Genomic DNA, 16,466 nt, shown 5'->3' with positions numbered 1-16,466 from the left:
TCTAGGGAGATTGAGTATTTATCTTCATTACTTCCTTTTTAGTTTAGACACACAGTGCCATATTGTCCTCTTCAGCCTCTCTACTTGACCACCTAGAGTCTAAAAGTACACTCTGGTGCTGAGAAGGGTCACATCATTTGTCCATGGTAAGCGGGATGATTTACTTCTGTATAATGCTACGAAAGCCCAGGAAGGAAGTCACTTCTTCCAGGGCAGAATCAAGCAAGCACAGTAGACTACACCAGTTTCCAAAGGCTTTATTGGTTAAGTACGTTTTAGAAAAGAAAGACTGATTCTATTACTTCCAAGTCACTGGAATGAAGAGCTATGTCCAGGGACATATAAAGTGGTGCCAAAGGGAACTAATGCTGTGTCCATCTTTTATTCATAGATCCAGTCAAAAGCACAAGACTTGTAGTCAACCAACTCTTCAGGCTTAAACCATAGGCTGATTTCTTTCTCTGCACTTTTTACTGAATCACTACCATGAATGATGTTCCTAAGAAAGAGAACAATTATTAGTTACCATATATTTTGTTTTAAAGTAGGCTTCACACCCAGCTTGGAGCCCAACGTGGGGCTTCAACTCATGCCCCTGAGATCAAGACCTGAGCTGAGACCTACTGAGCCACCCAGGTGCCCCAAGTCACCACATTTTAAAGCGCAAAAGTCTGTTTATGGCTAAGGCAAAGGATAGTCACTGCAGACCTTTCCAGCCAAATTGCCATATGAAGCAGGAGACTACCCCCAAAGTATTTCCTCTTAAAAGAAACTACAAATATAGGAGGGTTGGGGGGCTCAGGCAGTGAGTGTCTGACTCTTGATTCTGGCTCAGGTCATGATCTCGGGGTCACGAGATGGAGCCCTGTGTGGGGCTTGGCACTCATTGAGGAGTCTGTTTAGGAGTTTCTCCCTCTGTCCCTCCCCCAACCAACTCCCCATTCCCTGCACACATGCTTGTTCTCTCTTCACAACAAAACAAAACCTGCAACTATAAAATAATAGATTTTTTGATCAAAAGTATCCCCTGGCTCAACTTTATTATACTCCCAAGTTTCCAAAACAAAGCTTGTACCCCAAGACTATGTCACAAACAACTACTTCTCGAATTTTGAAAATAGGGATAACCAGACCAATATCCAAACTACACGAGGTACGTTCATTATCAAGGGCCATTTCTGCAGCATTTTCTTATTAACACTCATTTGCAAAGCCAACCAAAACATTCACATTCACTGACAATCCCTTTATTCCATTTAGATCTTTATAGAGTTTTTGTACAGATTTCATATAGTGAGGGAACCAAAAGGTTAGCGCCACCCCCATGGACACAGTACAGCCAAGAGCAGAGGCTTTTCCCCACTGGCTTTCTGCTGTGTCCCACAGGACCTACCACATGCAGCTCCCTTGGGTGAGGTCTCAGTTAATATTTTAAGTAGCCAAGGAAAATAATTATTGAAGAAAATGTCGATCCAGTGATCACTATCACCCACTTGTAAAAGTTCAAGTTTTCCTAAAATTGAGATATGCCAAAAATATCTCATACCCCTCATTTAAGTGGCTTTGAGAAAAAGTCTCAGCGCTCCTCAGGACTTACCTGCCAACTTGAATGCAGAAGTCCCCACGAATGGTGCCTGGTTTAGAATCTGCTGGGTTGGTTTCCCCGAGCATCATTCTTCCTGTCTTCACCACATTCAGTCCCTCCCAGACCTGGAAACCAGTAGGGCAAAGGAACCACATAAGATCTGTCATTTGGGACCATCGAGAACAAAGCTTCACCCTCAGAATCAGAGTAATGGCTGACCCGGTTCACTGGCTCACCCCCATAGACCAGAGGAGCTCGGAGATGGTCTGCTCTCCAACCCGAGTGCACTGCTCAGGTACATGGACACCATCTACCCAACATGAGGACTTCCCACCTAAGAGGAAGCTGAACAGGACTGAGGAACCCCAGGCGGCCACAAACAGGAGGAGAAACAGTGAAGGGGTAGAGGAAAGCAAGCAGGTGGGATGGGGTCAGTGGGAAGGACATCAGGCCCTGGGCCGAAGGTGGCACTAAGCTGCTGAGCCACCCAGGCTTCCCTAAACAAAATCTTTAAAATAAAAAAAAAATTTTTAAAAAGGAATTTAAAGTAGCTGGGAAAATGTCTAAAAAGAGGACACCCCAGGGATCCCTGGGTAGGATCAGCAGTTTAGTGCCACCTTCCACCTTCTGCCCAGGGCATGATCCTGGAGACCTGGGATCAAATCCCACGTTGGGTTCCTTGCATGGAGCCTGCTGCTCCCTCTGCCTGTGTCTCTGCCTCTCTCTCTCTGTGTCTCTAATGAGTAAATACATAAAATCTTAAAAAAAAAAAAAAAGAAAGAAAGAAAGAAGAGGGACACCCCAGCATTGAGCAAGTCGGGTTCTGTAGCAGCCCGCATTCATGTTCCCCATACTCCTGCCCCACACCCACCCCATCTCCCTGCCCGCCCCCACTAGCACGTGCCATGGCCACAACAGGTCCGGAGTGCATGTACTTCACCAGCCCCGGGTAGAAGGGGCGGTCCTTCAGGTCAATGTAGTGCTGCTTCAGGAGGTCCTCTGAGGCCTGGCATGGAACAGGAGGTCGCAGTTAGGAAGTAAACTGGATAAAGCTGAATTATGGCTCTATCCCATCCTCAGAATCCCCCCCCCCCCACCCATTCACAAGGCAGGTTCTCCAAAAATCCAGTTGGTAAGTTAGCCCACATCTAAGGGGTTCATATATAAATCCTATCCAAGCTCCATACTCTTTTAGCAGGAAGACTGTTCTGATCATGAAGAAACCCTCAAAATGTCAATGGTATTAGGGGTGTTATAATCCTAAAAAGTAGGTGGTTTGAAAATCTAGATGTGGAGGGTTAAGTAAGCGTTGGCTGCCTTTGAAGGAAACGGGTCAGAGAGAGATCGCAGCCACTCTCCTGGCCCATCTCCCAGTGTCCTTTCCAACATTTCTGATGTTAACTGGAAGGTTCTCCTCTTCCCAGATGGGCTTGGTCAAGATTTCAATAGTTCTTCCTTAAAGTCCAGACCTGTGCCCCAAGCATAGTGCGGAAATGCCGGGCACTGCCCTAAACCCGGGGAGGAGAGCGGCCGGGGACGGGGGCCGGGGCGGGGGGGGGGGGGGGGGGCGGGGGCGGGGGGGGCAGGCTTTGCCCGCGGGCCCCGCGCCCCGGCTCCCCGGCGGCCGACACGTCACCTCCGTTAACCTTGCGAGGGCGCCCGTGCTCGCGGGCCTCGGGGCGGGGCGGGGGCGGCGGGGGCGCGGGGGTCGGTGGGTGGGGGCGCGGGCAGGAGGAGGGGCGCCCGCCGCCCGGGCTCCCGCGGGCCGGGGCGGGGGCGGGGGCGGGGGCGGGGGGGGCCGCGTTACCCGCAGGAACTTCATGGCCACGAGGCGGAACCCCTTCTGCTCGAAGCGCTTGACGATGTCGCCCACGAGGCCGCGCTGCACGCCGTCCGGCTTGATGGCGATGAACGTGCGCTCCTGGTGGGCCATGGCCTGCGGGCGACAGGCCGGCTCAGGGCCCCGCGGCCGCGCGGACCCAGGCCCGGGGCTCGCCCCCGCCCCCCGCCCCCGCCCCCGCCCCCCGGGGACACGCGCCCGCGGCCGTGGAGGCCCGGGGCGGTGGGGGAGATCCCGCGGCGCCCTACCGGGAAGCTGGCTGCGCGGCGTCCGGGAGCGAGACGGAGCGAGCGGCGGGCCCGGGGCGGCTCGGGAGGAGGGCTGCGCGGCGGCCACACCCCGGACGCCCCGTCGCCCAACCCGCGAGGCCGACGCGGCCCGGGCCGCTGTCCCCGCCCCGGGGGCTCGGGGGCCGGAAGTGGCTTCGTCGCCCGGCCGGGGTGTGGGTCCCGCGGCCGGAGCCCGCACGGCCCGCCCCGGCCCTCCGCGCGCACCCCCTGCCGCGCCCGCGCCCGCGCCCTCGCCCGCGCCCGCGCACGCGCCCCGTGTGCTCCGGCTCTCCGGCCCCGCCGGGGACGCGTCCCTGACAGGATCCCGGGCTGCCTGACAGAATCCATACCTGCCCCGAGGGCACACGGCGCCGCGCTCCTCTCCTCGCCGCCGGAGACACCGTCCCGCGGTGCGGAGGCCCCGTGACGGGCCGCGTCGGGACAGCGAGCTGGCGGCGGGAAGCGCACGCCTCCGCGAGGGCGCCGGGCCGGGCGCTGATGACCGGTCGCTGCTGGCCTGAAGGAAGGACTTGGCTACGTCCGTGCCGAGCTGGGCCTCTGCAGCCGATGACCGCCTTCCAGGTCCGCTCTGCGCCGAACGGCGACGGGAACCGACACGACCCCCTCGAGCAACAAGGACTCGCAGGGCCGGCCCCGAAACACTGACGGATTGGACCGCCACTGCCCACATGCAGGTACCCACTGACCTCTGTCCCACATTTTCTTTTTTTTTTTTTTTTTAATTTTTATTTATTTATGATAGTCACAGAGAGAGAGAGAGGCAGAGACACAGGCAGAGGGAGAAGCAGGCTCCATGCACCGGGAGCCCGACGTGGGATTCCATCCCTCCCGGGTCTCCAGGATCGCGCCCTGGGCCAAAGGCAGGCGCCAAACCGCTGCGCCACCCAGGGATCCCCTGCCCCACATTTTCCTTCTAGAAAACTGGAAGTTGGGGCGCCTGGGTGGTTCAGGCCTTAGGCGTCCGCCTTCAGCTCAGGTCATGACCGCAGGGTCCGGGACGCAGCCCCGCATCCTGCTCCCTGCTTAGCGGGGAGCCTGCTTACCCCTCGGTGCCTGCCACTCCCCCTGCTTGTGCTGTCAAATAAATAGAACCTTTTAAAAACATAACAGTATTTTCAGGGCTTGAGAGCTGGTCTTTCAGACGTTGGTCCAGTCCTCCTAGTGTTGGCCTCCCTGAAAAACATTTTCTTCCACGTGACCAGTCTCCACACCTTTCAGTTTTGTCAGCCTGGAGTGATGGAACCTGCTCTATGTGGGCCCCCTGGACCCAGGTGTCCTTGCACCCCTGCACCCTGGCTGCAAGAGGACAAGCCAGCCCGGTATTACACCTTGACTTCCCAATTTCTAGTCGCAGGGCATTAAGTCACAATCCTGGGGGACCATGGGGGGCTCATTCAGGAAAACGTCTGGCTTTGGCTTGGGTCATGATCTCTGGGCCCTGGGATGGAGCCTTTATCAGGCTCCCTGCTCAAATGGGGCATCAGCTTCTCCCTCTTCCTCTCCTCCCTGCTCGTGCTCACTCTCTATCTCAGATAAATAAATCTTTAAAAAAATAAATAAAAGACACAATACACTCTGGGGAAGAGACAGCCAGTGTTCCCTTGGGCTTCCAGGTGAAGCACTGGAATTTGGACTTCCTTCTCAGTTACCCAGTGTCAACTGTGGGAAAGAATCTGGGAATTTCACTGCAGATTTCTCTGGAGAGCTGTTTGCCCCTTTGGTCCCGTCATCACAGGTCCTGCAGCACAATGAGCAGCAGCCTTCTGCCCTTTGCTTTCCTGGTCCTTCCTGGAGGGCACTTAACTGAGCAGGGTATTACCCTGCTGCCTCACCACACACGTATCCCTTCCCTGAAGGTACTGGAACTTTACCTCACTCCCCTCACCAAAAACAGGCCATACTTTGTATGAGATAGAAATGCATCTAGTCTTCAGCTGTGTGGAAGTCCTAGCTCCCATGGAGGAAATTCTTTCACAAAGTCTACATATGTCAACTCTCACTGCACACTTCAAATAATCTTACAATTTCATCAGGTACACCCCAGAGAAGCTGGAAAAACACGGCTCCCAACTCCCCTCCTCTCCACTGCCCCTACCAAAGCCAGGTGAACAGGGAAAATACCAAGAAACACTAACGTCTGAGGCCAAAGTAATTGTCCATCATATGTATTCTCACCTTCCCCTTTCTAGGAGAGCTCCTGAGTATTCTCTAGGCATAAGGTTGCCCAAATAAAAACACTTTCCACTCTTGCAGCAAGAGACTTACACATGAAGTTCTGGCCAATGAGATGGGTGGAGAGCGAAGGTGGTACAGGGTTACACCTTCTTTTAAGGGTTCCTTAAAAGAAAGGAACAATCTACTTCCCTACCCAACTTGCCATTAGGCACACATACAGGTGGTAAGGCGTGTTACATTGCTGAGAAGGAAATTGGTCCCCAAACTAAAGGATCAGAATCTCACTGCCATCACCACCCCTACATACCTACTTAGACGTTTTTGCAGCTTTATTGAGGTATAACTGGCAAATAAAACTTGTTATGTATTTAAGGTATACAACCTGATATTTTAATTTACGATATGTTGTGAAATGATCACACTTAAGCTAAGGAACATATCACTTCATATAGTTACCATTTTGTGTGTGGTGAGTACACTTAAGATCTACCCTTAGGGACGCTTGAGTGGCTCAGTGGTTGAGCTGCTGGCTTTGGCTTGGGGCGTGATCCTGGGGTCCTGGGATTGAGTCCCACATCAGGCTCCCCATAGGGAGCCGGCTCCTCCCTCTACCTATGTCTCTATGTCTCTCATGAATAAATAAATAAAACGTTTAAAAAAAGATCTACCCTCTTAGCAAATTTCAAGTACACAATACAATATTGTGAACTATAAACACAGTGCTGTACATTAGATTTCTAGTTTAGACTTTTAAATAAAAGATAAGTAAATTTCCATCTTGCTTCTGTTAAAGCAACCAAATCAGTGCCCTAACAAATCAAAGCTACTCCCAAGATTTCACCTGCTTGGGAAAGGTCATCCCAGGGAGCCAGGCATACTATCCTGTTTTGGAATAGTTACAAGTTCTCACACTCCCCCATCCACAGAGTCCCTGACAGCTTCTCAAGAGCAGGAAGGATATCTTTTATTTCCAATGAATCTTCTGCACCCAGTTATAGTCTTGGTAACCTAGACCATCTTTCCTGGATGAATGCTGACTGGCTCAGTGGCAAAAGTGGATGGGATGCAGGGGTGAAGAGAGGGACAGGCAAACAGAGAGAGACAGAAAGAGACTATGTATGTGTGATCTCAGGCCAATAAAAATAATTTACATAGTATTTACATTCTCTGTTAGTTCAGGTTAGCCAGAGTAAATGGATAAGAATACAAAATACAAAGCAATACAGCAATACAAAGAAATCAACTCAATGAATCCTACAATGGGATGAAACATTTTAATCTGATAGCAGCCCATAATACTGTACGGGAAGCACTCCCAGCTCCAAGAGGTCCCCTCCAGGTTATAAGGAAGTTCTCAAAAATCACTGGATTTGCAAGAGCCTGGCCCCTTGCTCATGGGAGGGAAAGGGAATGGAACGGGCAAAGCACTGAGGTCTGCTCCCTCATCACTCGTCACTCATAAATCCAGTTCTGAGCACAGCTCTTGTAATCCACCAGCTCTTCAGGCTGGAACCACAAGCCAATCTCCTTCTCCGCACTCTCCACAGAATCGCTGCCATGGATAATGTTCCTGGACAGGGAAAGAGATGGCCAGGTTACCAAGACTCAAAGCATTAAACTGCCCAGAAGCCCCCCTCATTCCCACTGCCAGAAAGCTTACAGCCCCTGCAGCAGAAAAAGCCAAAGCTCCCTGTACATGAGTCCACATTAAAAGAAAAAGCCCACAACTGCAGTTAAAACTGGTAAGGATGAAAAATGTCCTGCCTGCACTCCAGTCGCCAGAGGACTCTGGCCAACGAAGTGTGTTGTACCAGTTCTACCCTCTTAAGACAGGCACAGCCACAGTGGTGCCGATGGCCAATGGCAGAGAGCTCGCTAACCCAAAGCCAATTTCAGAGGGAAAAAAACAATGAACTGATGTTAAACTGATGTGCATACGGTATCATGTCCATCCCAATCTCAGGAACCCAAATCTCTTTTTTTAACATTTTTTAAAAAGTAATCTCTAGGGGCACCTGGGTGGCTCAGTGGTTGAGCATCTGCCTTTGGCTGGGGTCAAGGTCCTGGGATCAAATCCCACATCGGGCTCCCCATAGGGAGCCTGCTGATCCCTCTACCTATGTCTCTGCTTCTCTGTGTCTCTCATGAATAAAAAAATAAAATCCTAAAAAAAAAAAAAAAAAATAGGGACGCCTGGGTGGCTCAGCCTTCGGCCCAGGGCATGATCCTGGAGTCCCGGGATCAAGTCCCACATCGGGCTCCCCATGGGGAGGCCTGCTTCTCCCTCTATGTCTCTCATGAATAAATAAATAAAATCTTTAAAAATAAATAAATCAATAAAATAAAGTTAAAGTAATCTCTCCACCCAAAATGAGGCTCGAACTTATAACCCCAAGATCAACAGTCACATGCTCAACCAACTGAAGCAGCCAGGTACCCAAGGAACCCAAATTCTTGTGTCACCTCAGATTTTGGAAAAGGGCAAAAAGCACCAACTCCCACCTGCCAACTTGGATGCAAAAGTCCCCACGGATGGTCCCAGGTTTGGAGTCCGCCGGGTTGGTCTCCCCGAGCATCACTCGGCCTGTCTTCACCACATTCAGGCCCTCCCACACCTCCAAGGATAAAAAATATATGGTCAAGGAAGAAAACCAATCTCAGCAGAAAATCTGTGAACTATTAATTCAAAGAAAACAAAAAGCCCCCTTAACATTGAAGAATAGTTACAGAGCATCCACTTGTTCCAAACTGGAAGTACTCATCTCTCTGCCCCAACTCCTGCTTTTCTACAATCCATTCTTGACAAAGCAGCCAGAGCAGCCTTTTAAAAATGCCTACTGTAGGACCTCCCATAGCATCCGTCTTGGAGCTCATGAAGTACATAGCCAGCACAGGCCTGCCTACTCTGGCCCGGGCCTGTGCCTCTGGACTCCTGTTACCTGATCTTCTCTTTTATCCACCAGGCTCTAGCTACTCCAACCTTCTTTCTGGACTTCAAAAAGTCCAGGCCCTTTGCACATGCTGTTTTCTTGATGAGAGTGCTCTTCAACATGATTTTGTGTATGTCTGGTTCCCTCTTCTTACTCTAATCTCAGCTTGAAAAGCATGTTCCTTGACCACCCGATCTAAAGTGGCCACTTGCTGTCACCTCATCCTTTTTCATTTCCGTGCATATCACTAATTGCCAGCTTTTATTTATATATATATAAACATATTTTTATATCATATATATATTATACACACACACACACACATACACACATATATTTTTATTTCTTCATGATCTGCCCATCTTCCCCTGTCAAGATGTGTAGGCAAGCAAAGCTATGAAAAAAAGTACCTATTTTGTCTTCATTCTGGACTGTATCCCCAGTGTCTAGAACAAAGCCTGGCACAATGAGGACAACTAGTACATACTTGGAGAATTTCTGCAATAAGCCAGAAACAATCTCCCTGCCCTCCAGAAGTATAGTGACCTCTCCCAATTGCTCCCAGCTATGAGTCACTATGGGTCTTCAGTTCAACAAACAGATATATGTTGCCTTTGGTGGGTCAGAGAGCCAACTCACACCTTAACTGCCCAATCCTCCCAGCCCCCATTTCGTCTGTATCAATGAGGACCTGGCATCAGATGCAGGAATCACAAGCCTGACTCTTGGCTCCCAGTGGGGTCATCCGATCAATATCCCATATGTGCACACTCACCATGGCAACCACAGGCCCTGACTGCATGTACTTCACCAGGCCGGCAAAGAATGGACGGTCCTTCAGGTCAATATAGTGCTCCTTGAGAAGGTCTTCAGAAGCCTAATCAACAGGGCAGAGAATGAGAATTGGCCCCCTAATGACCTAAGAACCAGCAATCTAGTCATTTCCCACTGCTGTCTAAACTGTGAGCCTTGGCTTCACTGACTGTTATAACCCAATCCAGTCCCAACATGACTGGAGGGAAGCAGTGCCAAGAGACTAAAAGTGCTTAAGCTTTATATCAATTCCTCCCTCACTGGCCTTGATTGATTGGAATACCACAGAACCTTAGAATCAAATCCAGCCATCCCATTTTAGACAGTAAAACTAACAACATAATGACTTTCCATTCATTGAGAGCAAGCCTCAACTAAAATATTAGCGGAAAGGGGGCAGCCCTTGGCATTCGATGAGAAGTAAATTGAACCCAGCCACTTCCCAGGACCACTTCACATTTCTTCAGATGATGCAGGCCAGGGACCAGGTGTGGCAATTATGCAATTCCCACAAGTATTTTACAAATCACTCCAAAGTACATGACATCTAGCAATAAATAATTTTGCAGAAAAAGGAATGAGAAACTCTCACATTGCAAGACTGGTATGTGGGAACAAATCAAGTTAGCCAGAGAGCAAACCAGCTGCTTGGCAATTCCGACTACCTCGGCTGTGTTCTTTGCCACTGCGCACAGGGCCTGTTCAGGGTCTAACAAGGACTCAGTTTTTCCAGTTCTATAGTACTGCACACTGCAGGGAGACCCACACATGGGCAGATCTGCTGCCAGAAAGCACATCCAAATCATCCTACCATTCAGCCTCTTGTTGATCGTTATTTGCCAAAGTAAAATGACACAGCCACATGACCAGCCGTGTTAGCAATTCCTCTCCTATCCCCTCCAATCCCCCTGGAAGACTACTACAGTCTCCTGACACACACTGACTTGACCTTCCCTTCCCCAAACACTGTTTTAATTCTACTAATTGGTTCTGGTTATCTTTAATCTGCAGAACAGATTACAGGGTTTCTTTCAGAGTGGGGACATCATGTTTCCCCTCTCCACCCTTCTCCATGTCAGATATAAATAACTCTGTAGGCTCCTGGCAGCTGTCCATCTTCATCAAGCCCATATCCTTGATAGGAAACTGAGTGTAGTGGAAAAAAATGCATGCACTTAGGGGTCAGAGAGACCAGAGTTAAAATCCCTGTTCCATCACTATGTACCTTCAGATACATTACTTAACCTCTCCAAGCCCCAGGTTCCTCAGAACTGACAACCATAGGCATAGAAATAAGTACGTCTCTGGGTTATCATGCGAGCCAGAAAAAAACACATGTCCAACACACGGTAAATGCCCAATCAACAATACTTTCTAATTTCACTTTGCTGGGACGCTTGGGTGGCTTAGTGGTCGAGCATCTGCCTTCGGCTCAGGCCGTGAATAAATAAAATATTAAAAAAAAAAATTCACTTTGCCTTCAAAACCTAATTTAATATACAAACTCTCTGGAAAGCCATACTTGTCTAACACCTGGCACTAATCATTCCATGATGTACCCCCCTGCATTAACATCCATCTACTCCCTTTTATACTAAAGCAGTTTTCTTAAAACATCACACAGGAACTAAACTGCAAATCAAACTAAATTTAAAATACACTAGCAGACTCCAAAGATGACTCTATTGGGGCACCTGGGGGGCTCAGTCAGTGAAGCATCTGCTCAGCTCAGGTCATGATTCTAGGGTCCTGGGATCAAGCCCCTGCTCAGCGGGGCTCCCTGCTCAGCGGGGCTCCCTGCTCAGCGGGGAATCTGAGTATCTCCAACTCCCCACCCCCTGCTCTTGCTCACTCTCTCTCTCTCTCTCAAATGAATAAAATCTTAAAAAATTAAAATTAAAAAAAAAGATGACTCTATAAATAGGAAAAAAAAAGACCATTCTCTAATTTATAGGCTTTGAGAATCTGAATTCTCATTTCCCAGGTCTGTCTGAAAAAGGGTTCTTGACTAATTAATCCTTTTCATTTGGGGGGGGTGGTGGTTGCGAGGTTTTAAAAAATTTTCTTAAAGATTTATTTATTTGAGAGAGAGAGAAATGAGCAAGAGGAGCAGAGGGAGAGGGAGAGACAATCTCAAGCAGACTCCTTGCTGTGGGCAGCCTGACATGGGACTCAAGTCTCATGACCCTGAGATACTTAAGCCAAACCCAAGAGTCTGACGCTTAAGAGACTGTGCCACTCAGGTGCCCCCTCCTTTTCATTTTTTGAAATACTGCTTTGTAGGTTTCTTGCAAGTGTCATTTCTCTCTGCTGTTTTCAAGTGGGCCTTCCAAAGGACAAAACCACAGCTTTCCCACAACATGCCCTAATGGTGCCTAATATTATGCTAGACACCAAGTGGGTGGTAAATAAGGATGGAAAAATCTCCCTGCTGACAATCAACCTGCCTGACTCAAAGAGAGGAATGGAGGAGGGGGAATTTCTCTGAAATTATCTGCTCAGGAAGCTCAAGACTGGGAGCTCAAACACGCCCAGGGCTCTGAGTCAGAAATCACAGTGTTCTCCTGAAACCAAAATTGCATGTATGTTACCTAACTAGAATTTAAATAAAAATCTGAAGAAAAAAATAAAATAAAATAAAAATTTAGGAAAGAAAGGGGGATGCCTGGGTGGCTCAGCGGTTGAGCGGTTGCTTCTGGCTCAGGTCATGATCCTGGGGTCCTGGGATCAAGTCCAGTATCTGGTTCCCTGCAAGGAACCTGCTTCTCCCTCTGCCTCTGCCTCTATGTCTCTCATGAATAAATAAAATCTTTGAAAAAAGCAGGGGGCAGGGGCACCTGGCTGGCTCAGTCAGTGGAGCCTATGACTCTTGATCTCATAGTTAAGTTCGAGCCCCACATTTGCTGTGGAGATTGCTTAAAAATAAAGGAAAGAAAGAAGAAATCACAGTGCTGCAGTAGTAATATGTGGAACTCTGCACTGCTAAGGGAAAGGGGAGGCTATTCCCAGAAGTCCCAGAAACTGGGTTTGTGGTAGGACTCAGCCACAGTGCTAGCCACCAGTGAGCTTCCAGCTTTCAGGATGCTTGTGTTCACCCTACATGAAGAAGGCTAAAGAGGAGGGGAGGGGAGAACAGGGAGGCTAACCTACAATGATCCTTTGTACTCCAAGAAAACAGAAATATGAAGAGTGAAGTCCACTTACCTGGATTAATTTCATAGCAATGAGGCGGAATCCCTTTTGCTCGAAACGCTTGATGATCTCTCCCACGAGGCTGCGCTGGACTCCATCAGGCTTGATGGCAATGAAGGTGCGTTCACTGTTGGCCATGGTCCTGAGGATAAACAGCTGGGAGGATGAAACAGCACGGAATATCCTGCCTACATCATTATCCATCGCAAGCCGATTACCCCATAAAGCTGGTTTAAATCTGTCATGCCAACTCCAAGTCTCTCAGGTAAAAACCCAATGCCTAGTGTGCTCACCGCACTGTGCTACTTATAAGACAACTTTAAAGATATATGTATACACAATGTTCCTACAGTGCTAGTCGTATATACCAATAAGAACAGTGTGCTAAAGGGGCACGAGGGCAGCTCAGTCAATTGAGTGTCCAACTCTTGATTTCAGCCTGGGTCATGATCTCAGGGTCAGGGGACTGAGCCTCACATTGAGAGCCTCAGAGAGCAGTCTGCTTCAGATTCTTTCTCCCCTCCCCCTCTGCTCCTCCCTGCTCATGCTCGTATATTCTCTAAAATAAATTAACAAAATCTTAGAAAAAAGAATATGGGGATCCCTGGGTGGCGCAGCGGTTTGGCGCCTGCCTTTGGCCCAGGGCGCAATCCTGGAGACCCGGGATCGAATCCCACGTTGGGCTCCCGGTGCATGGAGCCTGCTTCTCCCTCTGCCTATGTCTCTGCCTCTCTCTCTCTCTCTCTCTCTCTCTCTGTGTGTGACTATCATAAATTAAAAAAATTAAAAAAAAAAAAAAAAAGAATAGTGTGCTATTGCAGTGTACGAATGTATTCATTATAAGGTGCTATATGGACAAAACTCTGGAATAGCCCGTGTGTAAAAAATGCTCCTAAGGGGGGAAAAAATTTTTCCCTAAGCAAAAACAAAACCCCAATTCCTTCTCAGTCCCCTTATTCCTGAACTAATATCCCAGGGTGGGCAAGGGTCCAAAAGCAGGGGCTATTTTTTCTATCCCATTTGACTTAAAAGCTTCTATTAACCTGTACTGTGGTATAACTAAGGTAGTGGATGTTTAAAAAAAAAAAAGAAAAGAAAAGATACTGTCCGTCTGATTTATCCAGAGAAGAAACTACAGTGATAAAGTGGTGTCAGGTCCAAGGCAGAATGAAATACAGTCTAACCCACTGCCACAGTCATGGTATTAGAACTGGGAGGGGTTTTGGAGATTATTTCATTACAATCCCCCTCATTTTACAAACAAGAAAACAAATCTAGAGCACCAAAATGAGGGCCAAAAAATCTGGATTTCCCAACCGGATACAATTTATGCTACATCATAAGACACACCAGAGAAAGGTGGATGGTGGAAGAACTAGAGCCATTAGTAGTATCTGAGCTGGGACATCACGCAGGAACGAGTCTGCCTAGAGAATGTCAATCTCGTATCTTGCCTTTTACAGAAAAGACTGGGCTCAAGACTTGCTCTGCCTTCACAAGAAGGGAAGGAGGAGGCCCCTGACCTTGAAGGTCAATCCCTAATGAGGACAGCCACACCACTTCCTGGCTCTATCTTCCTGTAGGTTAGTTAACCTCTTATTATGACACCTTATTAATATATTTTAATTTCTGGAAGGCCTGGGTGGTTCAGTGGTTGAGCCTTTGGCTCAGGTCTTGTTTCCGGGGTCCTGGGATCAGAGTCCCCAATTGGGCTCCCCACAGGGAGCCTGCTTCTCCCTCTGCCTAGGTCTCTGCCTTTCTGTATATCTCTCATGAGTAAGTAAAATCTTTAAAAATACATATATATTATCTTTAGTTTGTGTTTCTGTCCCCCCCCCCCACACACACACACTGGTCTGCGGCCTGTATACGGGGATGGTTTGCTCCTGCGTCTGTCCCTGGTACCTAGCCACATGATCTTGCATTCGGTAAGAGCAAAGAAAAGGTCTTAAAAGGGATCCCTGGGTGGCTCAGCGGTTTAGCACCCGCCTTTGGCCCAGGGTGTGATCCTGGAGTCCCAGGATCGAGTCCCACATCAGGCTCCCTACGTGGAGCCTGCTTCTCCCTCCGCCTGTGTCTCTGCCTCTCTCTGTGTGTGTGTCTCTCATGAATAAATAAATAAAATATATATATAAAAAAAAAGACAAGGTCTTAAGTGGTAACCGCGCTGCCCCTCCAAGAAAAAGAGACAAAGCCTAAGGACTGCAGGAGAAATCCCAATGGACGCTGCGGACAAGTATGGATTCCCCAGGAGAAAATGGGGCTACCGAGCCACAAACAGTCCCTATACCCATCCCATTTATACCCATAAACGTGCTCCATTCCAACCCAGGCGCACACACGTCACTCACTCACTCACTCACTCATTCATTCATTCATTCATTCATCCATCAAGCACTTACAGAACTCCAACCCCGTGCCCAGCTCTGCGTGCGCTGGAGGCAGACAGGGCACCACCCGGCGGACGTGGCCTGCTGGCAAAGGCAGCCACGTGGGGCGGGACTGCGCGGCCAGGTCTGCACCTGTCCGCGGGCGCTGCCGCCCTTCTCTCCCATCCGATCCCTCGCGCCACCGCCCGGAGCAACACTCAGCCCACCCCATCGCCGCCCCCCTCTCCCGACCCCAGCACTCTCCCCTTCTTCTCAAGACCCCAGAGCCTCTCACCTTTCCAGCTGCTACCGCCGCAACTCCTCCTGGCGCCGCCGGCACCGGAAACACGCCCCGGCCCCACGTGGTTCCTGGCACCTACCGGCGCGGAACTCTTCTTTCCGGATCGGCTGCCGGGGGAACCCGTTTTACAGAACACCCCTGGGCCACGCTTCCCGCTTCCTCTCGGGAGTCGGATGTCATTCTAGTGAGCAACATTCCTAGGTTTCACTTCCGGCACTCTTCCTTGTTCTTCCGGCTCTCTGCCCGTTTCTCCCCCCGCCCCCGCCCCCGCCCCCGCCCCGTAAGACGGTCTGACTCACTTCCTCCATTCTCGAGTAAGTCGACTTCCCGGGAGGTGGCGCTCCCACTTTGCAGGAAGTCCGGACGGGCACCTGACCTAGAAATAGACCGGTCTTTCTCACTTGACAATTACTCATTCTTTCCAGCCAACAGGCGCTGCATTATTAATTGAGCACCTACTGTGTGCCGGGCGCTATTGCAGGGCCTCAGGGGATAGCAGTGAACGCGCTTGGAGACTGTGGTACGGTTGGGAATGGGGACAAAGAGTCACCGAGCAGAGTGGTGGAGGGTACGTTGCGTTACGCTCGTGCTGCCAGAGAAGGCAGGCAAGGGGCGCCTGGGTGGCTCGGGTCGGGCGCCTGCCTTCGGCGCAGGGCGTGATCCTGGGTCCTGGGATCGAGTCCTTCTCCCTCTGCCCCACTCTCTGCCTCTCTCTGTGTGTCTGTCATGGATAAATAAATAAAATCTTTAAAAATGAAAGAAAAGAAAAGAAAAGAGCACGGCAAGGGAGAAAGACTGAAAGCAGTAAGCAATTTTAAAAGCTTGGCTGGGAAAAAAAAAATCTGAGAAAGTGACAATGGACTAGACCTGCATGAAGTGAGGGAGCAAGTCTGGTGCTTGTCTGCGGAATATTACTCCAGTGGGCATCCAATGGCAGGAAATGACATCGGAGAGAGGCCGGGTTATGTTGC

At 49.6% G+C, this 16,466-nt stretch overlaps 2 protein-coding genes and 1 long non-coding RNA gene across 4 annotated transcripts; 1 reads left to right on the top strand and 2 right to left on the bottom strand.

The window, feature by feature from the left end:
* Positions 1-241: 241 nt before the first annotated feature.
* LOC112917881 (nucleoside diphosphate kinase B) lies at positions 242-4,338 on the bottom strand. Of its 2 annotated transcripts, none has more exons than XM_072747490.1 (5): positions 4,045-4,338; positions 3,393-3,521; positions 2,490-2,591; positions 1,598-1,710; positions 242-499 (listed from the first exon to the last, which is right to left on the bottom strand). In XM_072747490.1, exons 2-5 carry the CDS (start codon positions 3,516-3,518, stop codon positions 382-384), a joined length of 459 nt encoding a protein of 152 aa, XP_072603591.1. In that variant the 5' UTR covers positions 3,519-3,521; positions 4,045-4,338; the 3' UTR covers positions 242-381. The 2 variants fall into 2 exon arrangements, with proteins under 2 accessions (XP_072603591.1, XP_072603592.1); XM_072747491.1 differs by lacking the exon at positions 4,045-4,338 and adding an exon at positions 3,674-3,925.
* LOC140597779 (uncharacterized) lies at positions 4,255-13,090 on the top strand. Its single transcript, XR_011999707.1, has 2 exons — positions 4,255-4,389; positions 12,805-13,090. It is a non-coding gene; the product is annotated as an uncharacterized lncRNA (long non-coding RNA).
* Positions 7,143-12,963, bottom strand: NME1 (NME/NM23 nucleoside diphosphate kinase 1). The gene is made up of 4 exons (XM_025995946.2): positions 12,838-12,963; positions 9,596-9,697; positions 8,393-8,505; positions 7,143-7,460 (listed from the first exon to the last, which is right to left on the bottom strand). The coding sequence occupies exons 1-4, from the start codon at positions 12,961-12,963 to the stop codon at positions 7,343-7,345; spliced, it is 459 nt and encodes a 152-aa protein (XP_025851731.1). The 3' UTR covers positions 7,143-7,342.
* Positions 13,091-16,466: the final 3,376 nt, after the last annotated feature.

This window comes from Vulpes vulpes, chromosome 2 (genome assembly GCF_048418805.1).
Source record: "Vulpes vulpes isolate BD-2025 chromosome 2, VulVul3, whole genome shotgun sequence".
NCBI lineage: Eukaryota > Metazoa > Chordata > Mammalia > Carnivora > Canidae > Vulpes > Vulpes vulpes.
The sequence above is the reverse complement of the archived record's forward strand: the minus strand, read 5'-3'. Positions and strand labels throughout refer to the sequence as shown.